The sequence below is a fragment of the Anolis carolinensis genome, chromosome 5, assembly GCF_035594765.1.
Source record: "Anolis carolinensis isolate JA03-04 chromosome 5, rAnoCar3.1.pri, whole genome shotgun sequence".
Taxonomy (NCBI): Eukaryota; Metazoa; Chordata; class Lepidosauria; order Squamata; family Dactyloidae; genus Anolis; species Anolis carolinensis.
The window spans coordinates 166,804,148-166,820,651 of NC_085845.1; the positions used below are offsets into that span (position 1 = coordinate 166,804,148).

Sequence of the window (16,504 nt, forward strand, 5' to 3'; positions counted from 1 at the left end):
CTATGTTCTTTTTAGTATTAGTTGCTTTTTAAAAATTATGCCGCATCAAAAATTGTATTTATATTATTTTTACTGTTAAGTGCTTAGAATGCTATAACATTGATGCCATGTCTTTTCCTTTCTTTGTTTTCCTGTTTGGAATACTGAATATTACTTATTATTACTTACTTACTTATTAGGGAGTAATTAAAGCCTGTCTTCTTTTCAGATGTTCCCACCCTGGGTGTAAAACTCATTCTCCTCCATGTCCCTGTGATTCTTCAGTATCTCAGCAAAACCATGTTCACTGTGGACAAAATGAAGAAGAAAAAGTATAGAGCACAAGTCAGTAAAGAACTGAACATTCTTTCAAAGTAAGTGGCCCCTTTGCATCTATAAGATTATAAATGTATAAAGTGTCTCTTAAATATAAACTTTGAACAAGCTAATCTATGCTTTTGAGAAGTTAGAGTTTTGGGAGAAACAGGATGTGGGCTATTTTTGTAGGGCAGTGCAATCCCAAGAAATTATTTCTGACACAGAAGACCTCTAAACACAGATTTCTTAAATCCACATAATAAGGGCAGCCTTTATCTCAGTATTGGCTACCATGCTTTGCAGCAATTCATCGGCGTCTCAGGATACCTTTCATCTAATGCTTTCTAAAAGGAGGCACTGGAGATCCTAATATTCCAAAGATGATGAAATGGTTCTTTTTTGTGGATGTTTCGCAGCCCAGGAATTCTTTTCCTTTGGAGAGTTGCTTGGTTTGAGTAGCCTCCAAACCAGCCTAAGAAATTCTGAAAACGGAGATCTATGAAGTGGCCCATTGTGATCAGGGATGAGTAGTAATCCAAAAGTTGTAGCTTTTTTAACCTGTAGCACTTCTTTTGCAGAACATCAACAGAAGTTTACGACACAAGCATTAAAAATAGAACAGTTTTCCAAACTCTGAGCTTCCAGGTGTTTTACACTTTTAATTTCCAGAATGCTTGATCATTGGCCAAGGCAGCTGAGGCTTCTGGGAGCAGAAATCCAAAACACCTGGAGAACTAAAATTCAGGAATTGCTTAAAACATTTTAATTTATACAGCTGAATTGCTGCACTGTAGTGGCTTATGTATCTTCACAACCTCTTGCTTCTGTTTTGTATAGAATCAGCAAGTTTATAAAAGATAAGAACCAGAGTTCTATCCTGATTGGCCTCCTTCTCCCCTTCCTTCACCAAAGTAACATTATGCAGGTGGGTTTTGATTTATGCCTGTGGAAACACACACTTCTTTTCACATTGGGATTGTTTTACTGATACATTTTTATAATGCTATTGCTTATTCTTGCGCATTGCTATGAATGTTTTGGATGTGTTATGAAATATGCTCTTTCTGTTGTGATTTATTTTTAAAAAGTGATAATTATAGTATCTATGGTTCACATCTCATCTTTCCCATGCACTCAGTACAGCATCTAATGTAAGCTACTGTCCTTCAACATGAAAACCTCACTGCTGTTACTAATATGTGAATAATTATACTAAGCTCTTTTGAAGTATTTTTGAAAGAATAATTGAGATAATACATTTTAAGCTCTTTGAGTGCTTAGAAGTAAAAGCTGTGTAACTATTAAGTTTGATAAGTAGCTGATCTAACATTTAAACTAAAATTTATTCCCATGGTTACAAAAAGCAGGGAGTAATCATGCTGTTCCTCACAGAGGTGAAATGAAAATTAATGTATTCGGAATAAACATTGGTGCAAGTAGGTAAAACTTAATTTCTATCCTGCCCTATCTCCCCATGAGGACTCAGGGTGGCTCACAGCATAAAAGGCAAGCATTCAATGCCATAAAAATACAACAATAAATTTAAAAAATTCCAATGGACAATACAGTGCATTCCACAATCGTACAAATCTCAAGAGAAACAATAATAACAAATTAAAAACAATATCAATAAAAACAGGGTTAAAAGCCATGTCCATATTACATTACTATTTCATAAGGCCGGATCTTTAACCATTTGCATTTCCATAAGCCTGGGTACATAGGAAGGTTTTTATTTGCTGTCTAAAGGAGGATCGTGATGAGGCCATTCTGATCTCTTTAGGGGAGAATTCCAGAGACGGGGGTGTCTGCAGAGAAGGCGCTCTCTCTCATTTCCACCAACCGGGTTTGGGACGGGGGTGGGATCAAGAGAAGGGCCTCCCCTGATGAGCTCAGTGACTGGGCAGATTCAAATGAGAAGAGGTGATTGGCCAGGTAGTCTATACCTGAACCATTTGGGACTTTAAATAACCAGCACTTTACATTTCGCCCAATAGGAAACGGAGCCAGTAGAGCTGCCGTAGCATGGGAGTTGTTCTGTCCTTATACGGTGCTCCCATTAGTAACCCGATCACTGATCTCTGCACCAGCTGAAGCTTCTGAGCGCTCTCTAAAGGCAGCCCCATGTAGAGTGTGTTGCAATAGTCCAATCAAGACATAACTAAGGCATGTACTACCATGGCCAGATCCAGTGCCTAAGTTTTCATTGTGCTAAGGCACTCCTGGCCACCGCTGACAGCTGAGGTTCCAGGGTCAGTGATGAATCCAGGACCACCCCCAAGCTGCGCACCTGTGTCTTTAGGGGGAATGTAACCCTATTCAGCACAGGTTGTATCTCTATCTGCATTCCGACTGACCAGGAGCTCTTGTCAGGAGTTCATTTCAATCTGTTCACCTTCATCTAGTCCATCTAGTCCATTACTGCTGACAGGCATCGATTCATGACCAGAACGGCATTTATAATAAAACAAAATGTTATAAAAATATTTAACAGTAAAATAAAATCAACACACTTTATTAATATATCTCACATAGAGTAGACATAGGAAAATGTTTGACTTACAGAATTATGTGCAAGCCTGCTGTCTGCATGCATGCATGTGCATATTGCTAGAAAGTCAGTATTCCAGTACGGATGGGATATAGTTGTATTGTTCAGATCTTCTTCTTATGCAGATACATTCTTTCATTTGTGAGATATGAGAAAAATATGTTCTTATTTGTCTGCGCACAGGTGGATCCCTTGTTATGTATTTTTTCTTCTAAATGTTGACTAATGGGCTTCTGTTGACTTATGCCCTTCTTTTAATTAAATCTTACTTTCTCTGTGATTCATAGAAAATTTCATGAAATTACTTCTCACAATAAGCATATGGTTTTCTGGCTATTTTAGTTCTTCACAATCTCTCTCTTTCAGGATACAGAGATTGACATCCTGGAAACAGTGCAGAATTTACTGAATCATTGCTTGAATCCCACAAGCTTCCTCAAACCTCTGGCCAAACTGTTTTCTGTTGTTCAGAACAAACTCTCTCGGCAGACACTCTGCAATGTTTTTGAGGTATTGGAAATAAGCACACAAGGGCTTTATTTTCTTAGTTAAATTTATAATGATATTTTAATGCTCGGGTAGAAGAAAAATATGTTTGGTTTTGAGAAATAATGGAAGAGAATGTTTGAGTTGAGAAGCTTCAAATAATTTGAGTTTTATATATTGCTGAAAAGAAGAATGGAAGTCATATTTTTCTTTAATGTTTATCTTTTATGTTTTAGCTTTTAGTGTCTTTTTTCTTTTCTTTCTGTGTATTTGTAGAATTTTAGAGTATTTGAAAACTTTCAATAAAGAATATTATAAAAGCATATCGAGCAGTTCTAAATTTGCCTTTTAAAATATGCATGTTTAATTACTTTTTCAATCTTTTTTTTTTTTTAGAGTTTATCACATTTGGAAAGTAGCCTAAAATACATTACTGATACTGTTAAGGTATGTAACTCTTCTGTGGATCCAATTCATCTTTTTTGCATCATTATGATTTATCCCATCATTAAACCTTTTTTCTGTTGCAGTTGAATGCTTTTGACTCTCGCCATCTTGATGATATCAATTTCGATGTCCGCTTGTCAGCGTTCCAAGACATCACTTCTCACATCAAGGCAATGAAAACAGTGGATGTCAATTACCTCATTCCAGTTATGCATAACTGCTTCTACACCATACAGGTGAGTCATACCCGCATGAAAATTATATCTCTCAAACATTGTGGTGGTGCTTTTGGGGGTTGTATTCCTTTTCTAGCTCCAGCAGTTTGCCATGTTACATTCTTGCAGACAAAACAAAGTATCTTATGACTAATAACATGAGATATGATGAATTACATTTCACATTTTATAATTTTGAAGACCTAAAAACCCAATGTAATACTCTACTTTTCCGTCGCCATTCCTTTTTACCACTGATATCTACTTCAAAGTTACCATTACCGTATTTAGTAAAATACTAAACCATACCTTTAGCATACCAGAGTTGTGCGTCTTAGGCACAAAATCTTATAAACAGTATTTTTAATACTGTATGAAATGGTAACTGGAAGATAATTTATTGAGACCTGTAAATTTATCATAGACCAAGAGAATACAGTACATTGGCCTATTCCTCATAAGGGAGTGAGAAAGATTCAGGGAGAAGATTTGTACTAATAATAATATAAAGAGTGAGGCAATTGTTGGATGATAAATGCTGAAGAAAAGAAACATATGGGGTTGTGGATATTTAGAGCACACTATGCAGTAGAGCTATAACACATGCACAAAAATTAAGGCCCATCTAGTCCTCCATGTCATTTTATGTGGATTCCCAAATACAGGACAACTCCTACATTCCTCATCATTGGACCTCATGACTAGGGTTGATGGGAGTTGTGATACAGTAACATCTGGTAGGCTACCATTCTGTTTAGTCAAGACATCAGGATGTGAATTTAGATACAAGGCTTGTGGATATGATGCTTGACATTAGAATGTCATTTAACCTTTCCCCAAGGGCTGCAGTTCCCATTATCCCCAGTCCACATGGAGGATAATCAAAAGTGATGGGAACTGTCATTCAATAACATCTGGGGACCCAAACTGGGTCAAAACTAAAAAGCACCAACCACTATATAAAAAAATTACAGTTGGCCCTTTGTATCCACGGACTCTACATCCATGGATTCAGTAGCCCTTTGAAGGCAACTATAAGCCTGATGTGGCCCTCGATCAAAATGAGTTTGAGACCCCTGCTATGTAATGACTATCAGTGGGCTGAAAATCTTTTTCCTAATGGTCAGTGCATCTCAGGAAAAGCTAGGACACCAGATAAAAGATAAAAGAACCAAGCCTAGTAGAGGTAGATCATCTCCGCTCAGTTTTCATCCATTTCCTGTCCTTTTTCATGCGTGATTTGAAGTCTTTCCTGAGGGTTTCCTGATACCTGAGAAAGACTTTTGGGGATTGGGTAGATGGTTGTAGCAAAGGAAAAGTCTTGCTGCATGAACCAGGCTTTAAACATAAACTTACCATTGCTAGCTGTAAAACTTGTTTTAATTGATAGAAGGAAGGATACCTGTAAAAGGTTTCTCGAATTTTTTGCCATGTTGCAATTGAAATCCTATAGCCATGACTTCTAATTAAGATTTCTTGGATTATTATTCGTACTATAGTTATCTTGAGCTGCTGTTGTCAGAGGTGGTTTTATTTAGATGTACGTTGAAGTACATTTTAAATTATTTTAACCACTTGTTTGAAAGTTCTCTTCTCTCATTGTAATGCCATCATTCTTTTCTTTCCTCAGCTAGGGGAAATGTCTTTGAGTGACTGTGCTGTCCTCTGCCTCAGTGCTATTATTAGCCTCCTTGCTGAAATGGATCATACAAAAGATGAATACAAGGAAATAATCCAGCACACCCTTCTGGAAGCTTTGAGAAAAGGGCTGAAAAGTAAAACAGAGGTAAAAGGCTTATTTTGTAGAGGGGCCCTTGAGAAACAGCATTGCCGCGCAATATAGGTGTTGTAATTTTAGCTGTTAAGTACATATTTGTGCACATGTGTGACAGGTGCTTGGATTGGCTTTTCATTTATCAGAGTGACATCTTCTTTGTTTATGTTTAGTAGCATAAACATGAATAAACTGCTTCTTTTTTTCCTTCAATAATAATAATAATAATAATAATAATAATAATAATAATAACCTGCCCTCTCTCCCCAAAGGGACTCAGAGCAGCTTTCAAAGGCGCAAAATGCCAAACATTCAATGCTATGTGCAATAACTCAATAAAACATTAAAGCAGACAGTTAAAAATAAACAAATTAAACACCTTGGCTAAAACATATAAATCAGCCAAACGTCATAAATAACACATTGAACAGTTGAATATATATAAAAATATAACTCTTCAATAAGTTAGGGTAATTGTCAGCATTGTCAGACAAGGAGGGATCCATGGTGAACTATTCTTCAATAGGCTTTCTTCCTATAGTTTTTACACCAATGTACTGATTTTCTGAACAAAATAAAACACCAAATACTTGAAAATACAGTACTTTGATTCTATATGTGAAAACACTTTAATGCCCTTGTGTACATTCTCCTGAGTATAATTCTTTTTACAGAAACGTCCTCCATGTTATTTGCCATCAGGTTGACTTCTGATAATTCTATGAGTGAGAGACCTTCAAGAGCTCCAAGCATTCACTGTCCTCTTCTGGTCTTGCAGACTTAGGCCTGTTGTTTTCTTTTTTAAACCAATCTACTTGTAGTGTGGACTCTCATTTTTCTTTCTGTCTTCCACTTTTACCATATCTAATGAGTACCACTGTCACATAATATGTGTGAATTACAGCAACCTCAGTATAGTCTTCTCTTCTAGTGAGAGTTTAGACTTAATCAGACCTAGGAATAATTCATTTATGTTTTAGCAGTCCGTGGAATTAAATACACAGGGTCATTCTAACATGGAATAATAATGGAAAGAGAAAAGGATTTTTAGTTGAGATTTCTGGAAGACAAAAGCCTGGTTGAAATTTGTTTGAGATCTATGGGAAAAAACTATATGTGCTGACTTTGGAATTATAACATGCTAAAATATCAGGTCAGCCAAGCATTATTATATTTTCTGTGTCACATGCTGCGTTCAGAGCATTCAGCAGGATTATACCACCTTGCTTTCCTACTTGATTCGAGCATTTCCAAAACATCCAGAATATCAAGACTTGGTTCAGCTGACTGACTACCATGATCCAGAAATGGACTTCTTTGAAAATATGAAGCATATTCAGGTAAGAATAGCACTTTGCTCTCTTTGCTCTTTAATTGCTTTTTTAGTTTTATGATACTGTGGAAGGTAATAATAGATGCCTTAAAATAAGTTATTGTTTTTGATCAGTGCATATGTCTGCTTATACTTCCTTTTTTCAATAATAATTTTTTGAAGATTATTGATAGTTATGTTACATCTATGAATAAGTGGCTTTAATGTCCTTTAACATATTTTAGCACGGGGTTACTATTATTGGCACAGCTCAGAATTGTGTAATCAGCTTTGCACATTTGTGAGTTTGACTTTTGTGGATTTGATTATTCACAGATTGTATTAATATGGGCTCTCTAGGAATCTCTGGGCCTTATAGAGCAAGGCTTCTTAAACTTCTCCACTAGGGACCCCTTTTAGCCCAAGAAAGTTTCATATGACCCCGGGTACAAAATATAGGTAAAAACCAAACATTTACTGCTAATATATCAGCATTTGCAAGGCTTGCTAAACAGGCTGATTTTCCATTTTATGAAGTACAGTTGAAATATCTTTTGCAGAGCCCACTGTAAACACTGCACAGCAGTTTCATGTAAGTGTCTAAAACAGCCACTAGGTGGCGGTCAGAAACCTTTTACTGTTGCAAGATTTTTTGTGACATTGAGCTAAGGGGACCCCATTTGGGGTGGAGACCCTCAATTTAAGAAGCAGATCTCTAGAGCAACTCTGTGGTTCACCTCCACCAGAAGGCATGTTGGAAGACCTAGAAAGAACACTTCTCTAAGTATTTGTAAGTCCTTCAGGTCAGTGGTTCTCAACCTGTGGGTCTCCAGATGTTTTGTCCTTCAGCTTGCAGAAATCCTAACAGCTGGTAAACTGGCTGGTAATCAATAGTGATTTCTTGCTTCAGATTCTTAAGCAGACTCCATATTCTGTATGTTCATATAATGTACTTTACTATAAACAGACAATCACTGAAAACAGCCTTGGCAGTCTTTTGTATCTCTTTTAGATCCACAGAAGGGCACGGGCCTTGAAGAAATTGGCCAAGCAACTATCTGAAGGCAAAATCGCACTGTCTTCAAAATCTCTTCAAAATTACATTATGCCTTATGCAACTACAACCATTTTTGATGAGAAAATGCTTAAGGTGAGTTTTTCTGCAAATTGAGTACCCCTTAAGGTGCATTTCTGAAGGTGCATGATCTTTATGTGATCACCTATTTCCCTTTTCTAAGCAGAGATGAATTTGAAAATAGAAATGAACTTTGTGTCTATAGCTGCACTTTCCATAGCTCTTAATAGTTTGGATATTATAGCAAGTTACTGTAATATTTTATTTTGATCCTTCAGCTTTACTTTCCTCAACTTGGGTTATAATTCCTATCATTAGTGACTGTCAATTATGCTGGTAATGACTGTTGGAAGTTGTAGTCCAAAATTTCTGGAGGGCAACTTTAATTTTTAGAGGATGGAGCTAGTGCAAAACTGCTTCAGGGGAGTGAACTGCACACAACTTTTAAAAATAATTCCCTAATATAAAAATTAAAATTTATTCCATGATATTTTATATGTAAGTTGTTATTTATTTTATATTACTGTATGTTGCTCTTTTAAGGGGACATATCTGGTTGTTCCCCTTCCTTTAGCTTCACAACTCTGTGAGGTAGACTAGGATGAGAGCCGTTGACTGAACCAAGCCATCTAATCATCATCATCATCATCTAGTGAGCTTTATGAGGCTGAATGTACACTTCCATATAATGCAGTTTCAGAATGCAGATTAACTGCATTGAATTGGATTATATGAGTCTAAACTGGCATATAATCCAGTCCAATGCAGTTAATCTGTATTCTGAATGCATTCTATGGCAATGTAGGTCCAGCCTGAGGGAGTGAGAACTGAGATTTAGGACTTCCTAGTTCTTGTCCAGTGCTGTCATCACCACCCAACATTGTGTAACTGCAGTATTTAAAGAAGAAATGAATTAAAGCTTTGTATAAAAGTTTTCTGGTTATTAGTAATTGTGCTGTTCACTTACAATATTCTGAATGTGAAGCAGATTTTTTCTCCCTAGCATCACAAGTCTTGCAATGCTGCTATTCCATTTTTGTTGTATTTCTGCTGTGACTGCATGGAATCAGATATTGGATGAAGCTATATCTACATTAATTTCTTTTTTATTTAATTTAAGACAGATTTCTGTATTGACTGATAACTTTAGGCTTATCTTTTGTTTCTTAGCATGAAAACATGATAACTGCTTCAGTTGAAATGGTAGGAGCTGTTTGCCGGCATCTTTCTTGGTCAGCATTCCTCTATCATCTCAAACATTTCATACACGTCTTGCAGACGGGACAGATCAATCAAAAACTGGGTGTCAGGTACAGTAAATATCACTTCAAAGGTTTATTCAGTGGACCTATGCATTTCTTGTATCTGAGTAAATGGCACTGAAGTGAACTGAAAAAACATTCATATGCTTTTAGTGTATCTTTTTAGGATAGTAAAGCTGTCATTTGTATATAATTGCTATCTGTGTTGTAATATGTTGGGTTGAGAATTATGCAGCCCTGCTGATGTTGAACAGCATTTCCCAGCATTCCTCACATTAGATAAGCTGGTTGTTGTTTCTGGGGGTTGAAATCCAGATACTTTTAGAGAGCTGCAAGATTCCTGTCCTTGCATTAGAGAACAGTTTTATATTTACTGTGATTTTAATCTTAGATCCAAAGAGCTACTTTCAGCTTCATTTGACTCAGAGGCTTTCTCAGCTTGTTTCTGGTATTATATCATAACTTTGCTTCTGGCTGTATTTTAAAGGCTTGTTTTGGGAGCTGCTGTTCAGTAAACTCAAAGCAAAACTCATCAATTTATTTATATGCTCAAAATGGTTAATCACATATTCAGATGAATGTAAATAACATAACACTTCAGAAAATACAATGAGAATAGTTACAAATTAGCACAGCGCTAGCAAAACAAACTATATCGTCATCCAATACAGCAAGCTAGAACATGCAAATAAGCCAACATAGCCCTACAATTATGGGGTAAACAGGAGAAATAGAAAATGTAATAAAACAACTAAAATTTCATTATCTATAGGCCCAATGGATTTCTATCATAATATGTGTATTCCTAAAAATGTCTATAGTATTCTAGTACATGCTAAGTTTTTACAGGTAGAAACAGAAAAAAGGAGAGTCAAAAGAAGTTCCACAGGTTAAGAACTTGAACAAGAACCTTGTAATTCTTACAAACTACTCATGATTTAGTTAGTATAGGCCCTTTAGCGCTTTTAAGAGTAGTCATATCCTTGGGTGCCGTTTGCACACTCTTTCTTATGCCTTCAGGTATGATAAACTAGTTGAAATGTTCTTTGAATCCAGTCCATTTCTCGTGACATATTTTGCTTTGAGTTATATCTATGCTGCTTTGAAAATTCTCATATCATATCCAATTAACTTTTTAAAATTGCACTATTATGTACTTGCATAATACTTGAATCATGCATGCTATCCTTATTTGCACAATCAAGATTATCCAAATAAGTAGCATCTCATACTGGCAAACAAGGACATGATCAACTGTGTAAGATTTTATTTTGGATGTGCTTCCTGTGCTGCAAAATAAACTAGTTAATGCAGGATGGTTTTTACTATTGTAGCATTCGTATCTTCTTAGTGCAGCATGCAGTTACAAGTGACAGACATGCTCATTTCACTTTAATATGTGTTTGCAATAATTGTCTGTGTTAGCCAAGACTAGTTAAATCTGTTGATTTTTCTTCTTTAGTTCAACCTTTTAAATTTCTCTTTTTTATCTTCTCTAATCTCTTTGACAGTGTACTAGTTATGGTGCTGGAGGCTTTTCATTTTGACCATGAAACTCTTGAAAAGCAACTTGATATAATCCAAAAGGAAGGTAAACATCTAAATCTGTATCCAAAAGAGTGGGCTTCCAGCTGTTTATTAAGAATACTGGTCTATGTGTTGTAATAATAAGAAAAATTAGAAATATGTACCATAGAGTGTGTATCCCTTATCTAAAATGCTGTAGACTAAAAGTGTTTCATTTTTTTTTTATTTTGGAACATTAGACTCATAGTATGTACTGTGAGGCTGAAGAGAAGATAGCTTGCAGAGTTGTGAGATTCTACTGAGCACTATGCTCATTAAAGTTGAGAAAATTAGACTGTATGTATAACTTCTCTTCTTCTGATCCTTGGCATAATTGGTTCTGGTCATTAAACTGGCAAGGTGAACTCATTCTTTTAAATGTGGACCCTTAGGGTTACAAAACAGCACAATTTATATACAAGAGGGTAAAACTGATAGATTTGGGAGAAGTAACAGGAGTTGCCATTCAACGTCATCTCAATGACCCTACTTGCTCTCTCATCCCTAGCATAGCCCAACAGAGTTTCTTCCTATTTTGTCATGTTGATGCAGAAATCATGGATGTTGAGACCGAAGAGGAGAATGAAGCCATGGAGGTGGAAGTTAGTGATGATGAAGAAGGTCCAGAATCCGGGAAGGATCTTTCTGAGGCTGCCAATGAACAAAAGGACTCTGTTGCATCTCAGCCTGATCAGCCTGAAAGGGAAGAGCCTGAGGACTCACAGAAACCTCCTAAAGCAATTTCCTTTCTGCCCAGGAATAAAGAAGAGTTGGAAAGTCTGATCATGCATATTCAGGAAACTGTAACTGGCAGTATCTTGCCTAAATTGCACAGATGTCTCAAAGCAAAGGTACATTTCTTATATTTTATTTTTTTCTTAAAGGGTCTAGGAATATATCTTGATGGCCAGCTTGGTGATATGCCTTTCACAACATTAGCTAAAATATAAATAGCATGTATGAGGATGGGAGATTTCAGTCTGAAACCTTGGTGTGGGTTTTCTGGGTTTAAAAAGCTGTTAAAAGCAATTCCATTTCATGTTCTTCATATGTTCTTTTATGAAATTAAACAATTCATAAAAATTGACAGATTCATCTGGGCTTATGTTTTGTCTCAGAGGCTCTAACATACATATTTATTTATTATATCATGACTCTTCCTTTCTTACAAGAATATCAGGGTAGTTTAAATGGACATCTGTCACTCTTTTATCCTCAGAGCATATTCTAAATGGTACATTAGACCAAATCAACAATTTGCACTACTGTTTCCATTTTAACTACCATAATTATATGAATGACATCTTACCAAGATTAATCCCTAGCTCTGGGCTTGAACCCAGGCTTCGGCACAGCACTAGTTCTTGTGTAGCATCTCTGTCTCCACCTAAATGTTAGAGTGATGCTAAAAAGAGCTGATAATTGATGGGCATTTGTCTCTATTTATTACAGGTCAAAAGAGATGATGAGCACAAACTTGTGAAATCCAAAGTTGTGAATGATGAAGAAGTAGTTCGGGTGCCACTAGCCTTTGCAATGGTCAGGCTGATGCAGTCTCTTCCACAAGATATCATGGAAGAAAACTTGCCAAGGTACTGTCCTGGCTGGTGTAAATCCTTTAGAGATAAGTAGCTTAGAAATTTGGAGAGGTCTTGATAAGCAACCTCTCCCATTTAAGCTTATGTGCAGTTCTCAGTTTCATTTCTCTTAGTGACATGTCTTTCTCTCTCTCCTTCCAGCATTCTCCTGAAAGTCTGTTCCCTTCTGAGGAACAGAGCTCAGGAAATTAGGGACATTGCACGCAACACTTTGATGAAAATTATGGAGGTTCTGGGGGCACGATACCTGCAATACGTCTTAAAGGAGATGCAGTCAACCCTTGTCCATGGTTACCAGGTTGGTTGGTTCCTCCTTCCTGCTTTTGATTAGATAAGCTAAAGAATTGTTTATGGAGTAAGTGAGAATTCAGCTCCTTGACTCCATACATCTGTGTAGTAGTTTGCAACCAAAAAATAAATCAAGGACATACAAGAATAATATGGTGGCCATCTAGCGCCATGTTTATTTCTCTTTCTGCTAATTAGTTTGATGAGATTGTACAATACAAGTCTTTCAAAAGCTACTTTGAGAGTTTCTTCATCAGGATATAAAGCAGGATGTCAGCATTTTAAATAAATATATAGCAACTGTAGTTTGCACCCCAGTGGCCCAGATATTTGAATACTTCTTGTTCCTGACCACTAGATGGCAACTTCTTTCAAAAAACAGGAAGAACGGATTATAGCTGTGGCTCCCAAATTGTATAGAGGGGAAATAGAAACTGAAAAGAGGGTGAAGTTCTGGAGATGTGGATGTTGAGGAAGAAAGGAGGCAAAAACCTTCCTTTCCTACTAGCCAAGACATGGCCAAGTTTAGTGCATTCTCTCAGAAGGTTCTAATTAACTTACATTGCTCATTGGTCCATTATGTCAGCCTGAATTGTGGTTTTCTAGTGGTCTTCTGTGGGTATAGTTTGGAGTACCATGTTCCCCTTTCTAATGCCAGAATTGGCTTAGTGCCTTAATCCAAAGATCTTTACACACAGCTTCAGGCTACATTCACTGGCCGTGGAAGCTGTGGTTTGGACATGGGAGACAAACTAAGTTTAGTGGCTTAGCGGGTGGGCTGGAGTTCAGACTGGAATGTGTTGCATTATATATGACATTAATTTCATGAGTAATGGTACGAAAAGTACTGAAAACAAAACTGCAGTCTTATAGATGCCATTCCATTTGTGCATCTTTGTCATTCTTTTAGTAACAATTCTTCCACTTAACAACCATAAAAAATGATATCTTTCTTCCTTCGTTTAGGTCCACGTGTTGACTTTCACTGTTCATCTCTTGCTGAAGAGCCTTGCCAGCAGTCACCTTAAAGCTGGTGATTTGGATGCTTGTGTGGAACTGCTAACTGAAGTAAGTCCTCCTCCATAGAAATTGCTGCAGGGGAAGAATTACCAGATGCAATGAAGTTCAGCTTCCTTGACAGCTTCATAGGGAAAGGGTGGTTGGTTGAAGATGGAGTAGCAGAGGTGAACTATGGCTGTCATAATGAAAAAACCTAAAGGCAGAAACCAGGAGAAATGTTCTCTACCTTCCAAAATATCAGGTGCCACGATAAATTTGTTCATCATTAAGATGCAAAAAGAGCCTTTGGAGTTTGCTTCAGCAGGCTAAGATGATCATTCCTTTGGAAATTATACCTGAAATGTTGGCTGCAAATACATATCCCCTAGTCTGCTATTTCTTAATAATTTCCTTGTTTCTCTTATATTTTCTGAAAAGATTTTCAATCATGAACTGTTTGGGGAGGTTGCCGAGGAGAAGGAAGTGAAAGGCATAGTATCCAAAGTCATGGAGGCCCGCAGAAGCAAGAGTTATGATTCTTACGAAATCCTTGCCAAGTATGTAGGGAAGGACCATGTAACTCAACTAATACTTCCATTAAAAGAGGTAAGGTGGCAGAATTGATTCTAAATGGGATCACAGGGAATCTGTTCTTTTGATGAGCACACCATACTCTCCAAAGGATCTTTAGCTACCCTGTTTCCTCGAAAATAAGACAGTGTCTTATATTAATTTTTGATCCCAAAGATGTGCTAGGTCTTATTTTCAGGGGATGTCTTATTTTTTCATGAAGAAGAATTCACATTTATTGTTGAACAAAAAAAATGAACATCACAAGCCAACATAACCAGACAAACTGTGAATCCTATCAAGAATGTCTTGTTACTGCTACTATTTCTATTAAAATCACATAAAGAGCAATTAGAGTGCATCAATAATATAAACATAATAAGATAAACAGATTAAGAAAAATAACTACAGTTCATGAGGTATCATATCAAGACATATATTGCACTCTACTCCAGTCCATAACATGATATTCCTGTCATTCCTGATTAATTTTCAAGATTAGAATACCCTTCCATAAAAGAGGGAAAAGGCAGCTCAGATTGTGATGTGCATTACAAGTGACAGGTGATCTTCCAGTGTACAAAAATATTGATGTACTTGCCAAATTTCAGAACCAGAAAATGTGATTCACATGAAGAAAAATGTAATTAATTGTTTTATTTTAGAAGAGGGATCTGTAACTGCCAGAGATCCAAGGAATGGATATCCCCATACTGGATCTTAGAAGCTTACATTCCCTTCCCATGTCATCTGTCTTTATCCCAAAATGTTTTTTTTTACTCAAAGGGCTCCTTGTGGCATCTAAGTGGAGTGAAGAACAATTTCAGGGTTTTTGTTTGTTTAGTTTTAAAGCCAAGAGCATCTGGGATCTGCACTGACAGCCTCAAAGGCCCAGTTGGATGGAACAGAAAGAGGATGGAGGGCCACAGGAAACAGCTTGTGGGGTTTGCACATTGCCCATCTCACACATACACTTAGCATTCAGGTGGATGGTCAGAGCACTCTTTTAAGGTCAATGGAAAGTGGGTTTTGCACTACAAGTCCCATCAGGCCTTAGCTATGGAATGGTGGGAGTTGCAGGCCAGCAATGTCTACAGCAGAATGCATGCAAAGAATGGCTTCCTCTGGGTCAAGATGAGCTACATATGGAGCGAATGCTTTTTCTTTCTTCCTAAAGCCATGACGCCTCCTTCCTCATTTGTCTCCCTTCCAAAAAGTAGAAATACAGTAGAGTCTCACTTATCCAACATAAATGGGCTGGCAGAATGTTGGATAAGTGAATATGTTGGATAATAAGGAGGGATTAAGGAAAAGCCTATTAAACATCAAATTAGGTTATGATTTTACAAATTAAGCGCCAAAACATCATGTTATACAATGAATTTGACAGAAAAAGTAGTTCAATATGGAGTAATGCTATGTAGTAATTACTGTATTTATGAATTTAGCCCCAAAATATCATGATGTATTGAAAACATTGACTACAAAAATGCGTTGGATAATCCAGAATGTTGGATAAGCGAGTGTTGGATAAGTGAGACTCTACTGTAATAATAATAGACCTTTCTTGAAAAATGTACCTGGTTCTCATACACTACCTGGCACACACCCAGGGAGGAAGAAGGTAGGAAAGGTAGCCACGTGGAAAGTGAGGAAGCTGGAAAGTGAGAAGGCAGGAAGAGTGCGTGCCTCTCCCTTCTTCCATAGCGGCAGCTGCGGAAGGGAAAGGGAAAGGCAGGAGAAAAGGATCTCATTCGCACAGCTCTTCTATCGCTTTTTCTTTCCTCTTCTTCAGCAAATGTCGACCAAAGGGGGAAGGGACAAGAGCAAGCAGCCCCTTCTTTGCATTCACACAGCACCGGCCAGGAAGGCTAAGGAGAAGCTTTTTCTCCCACCTTTTCCTTCCCCCTCTTCAGCAAGTGCCGACCAAAGGGGGAAGCAACAGAAGGGAGAGGGGAAAGCGTGAGCAGCACTTTCTTATTTGCACAGCACCAGCTGAGGAAGGAGAAGGGAGCCGCGGCAGCGGCACCAGCGGCTCCCTCCTAGGTCTTACTTTCGGGGGAG

The 16,504-nt window shown here is 37.4% G+C and overlaps 1 protein-coding gene across 1 annotated transcript in view; it reads left to right on the forward strand.

Moving 5' to 3' along the window:
- The window catches only part of utp20 (UTP20 small subunit processome component), an 81,819-nt gene that overhangs the window by 40,687 nt on the left and 24,628 nt on the right, over positions 1-16,504 (forward strand). The window contains exons 31-45 of the mRNA XM_008110812.3: positions 209-353; positions 1,135-1,222; positions 3,215-3,358; positions 3,731-3,781; positions 3,865-4,017; positions 5,627-5,782; positions 6,970-7,110; positions 8,095-8,232; positions 9,328-9,467; positions 10,931-11,010; positions 11,538-11,836; positions 12,438-12,577; positions 12,725-12,881; positions 13,838-13,939; positions 14,309-14,476. Of these exons, the coding sequence (XP_008109019.2) occupies positions 209-353; positions 1,135-1,222; positions 3,215-3,358; positions 3,731-3,781; positions 3,865-4,017; positions 5,627-5,782; positions 6,970-7,110; positions 8,095-8,232; positions 9,328-9,467; positions 10,931-11,010; positions 11,538-11,836; positions 12,438-12,577; positions 12,725-12,881; positions 13,838-13,939; positions 14,309-14,476 (2,102 nt within the window). The remainder of the gene's footprint in view (positions 1-208; positions 354-1,134; positions 1,223-3,214; positions 3,359-3,730; positions 3,782-3,864; positions 4,018-5,626; positions 5,783-6,969; positions 7,111-8,094; positions 8,233-9,327; positions 9,468-10,930; positions 11,011-11,537; positions 11,837-12,437; positions 12,578-12,724; positions 12,882-13,837; positions 13,940-14,308; positions 14,477-16,504) is intronic.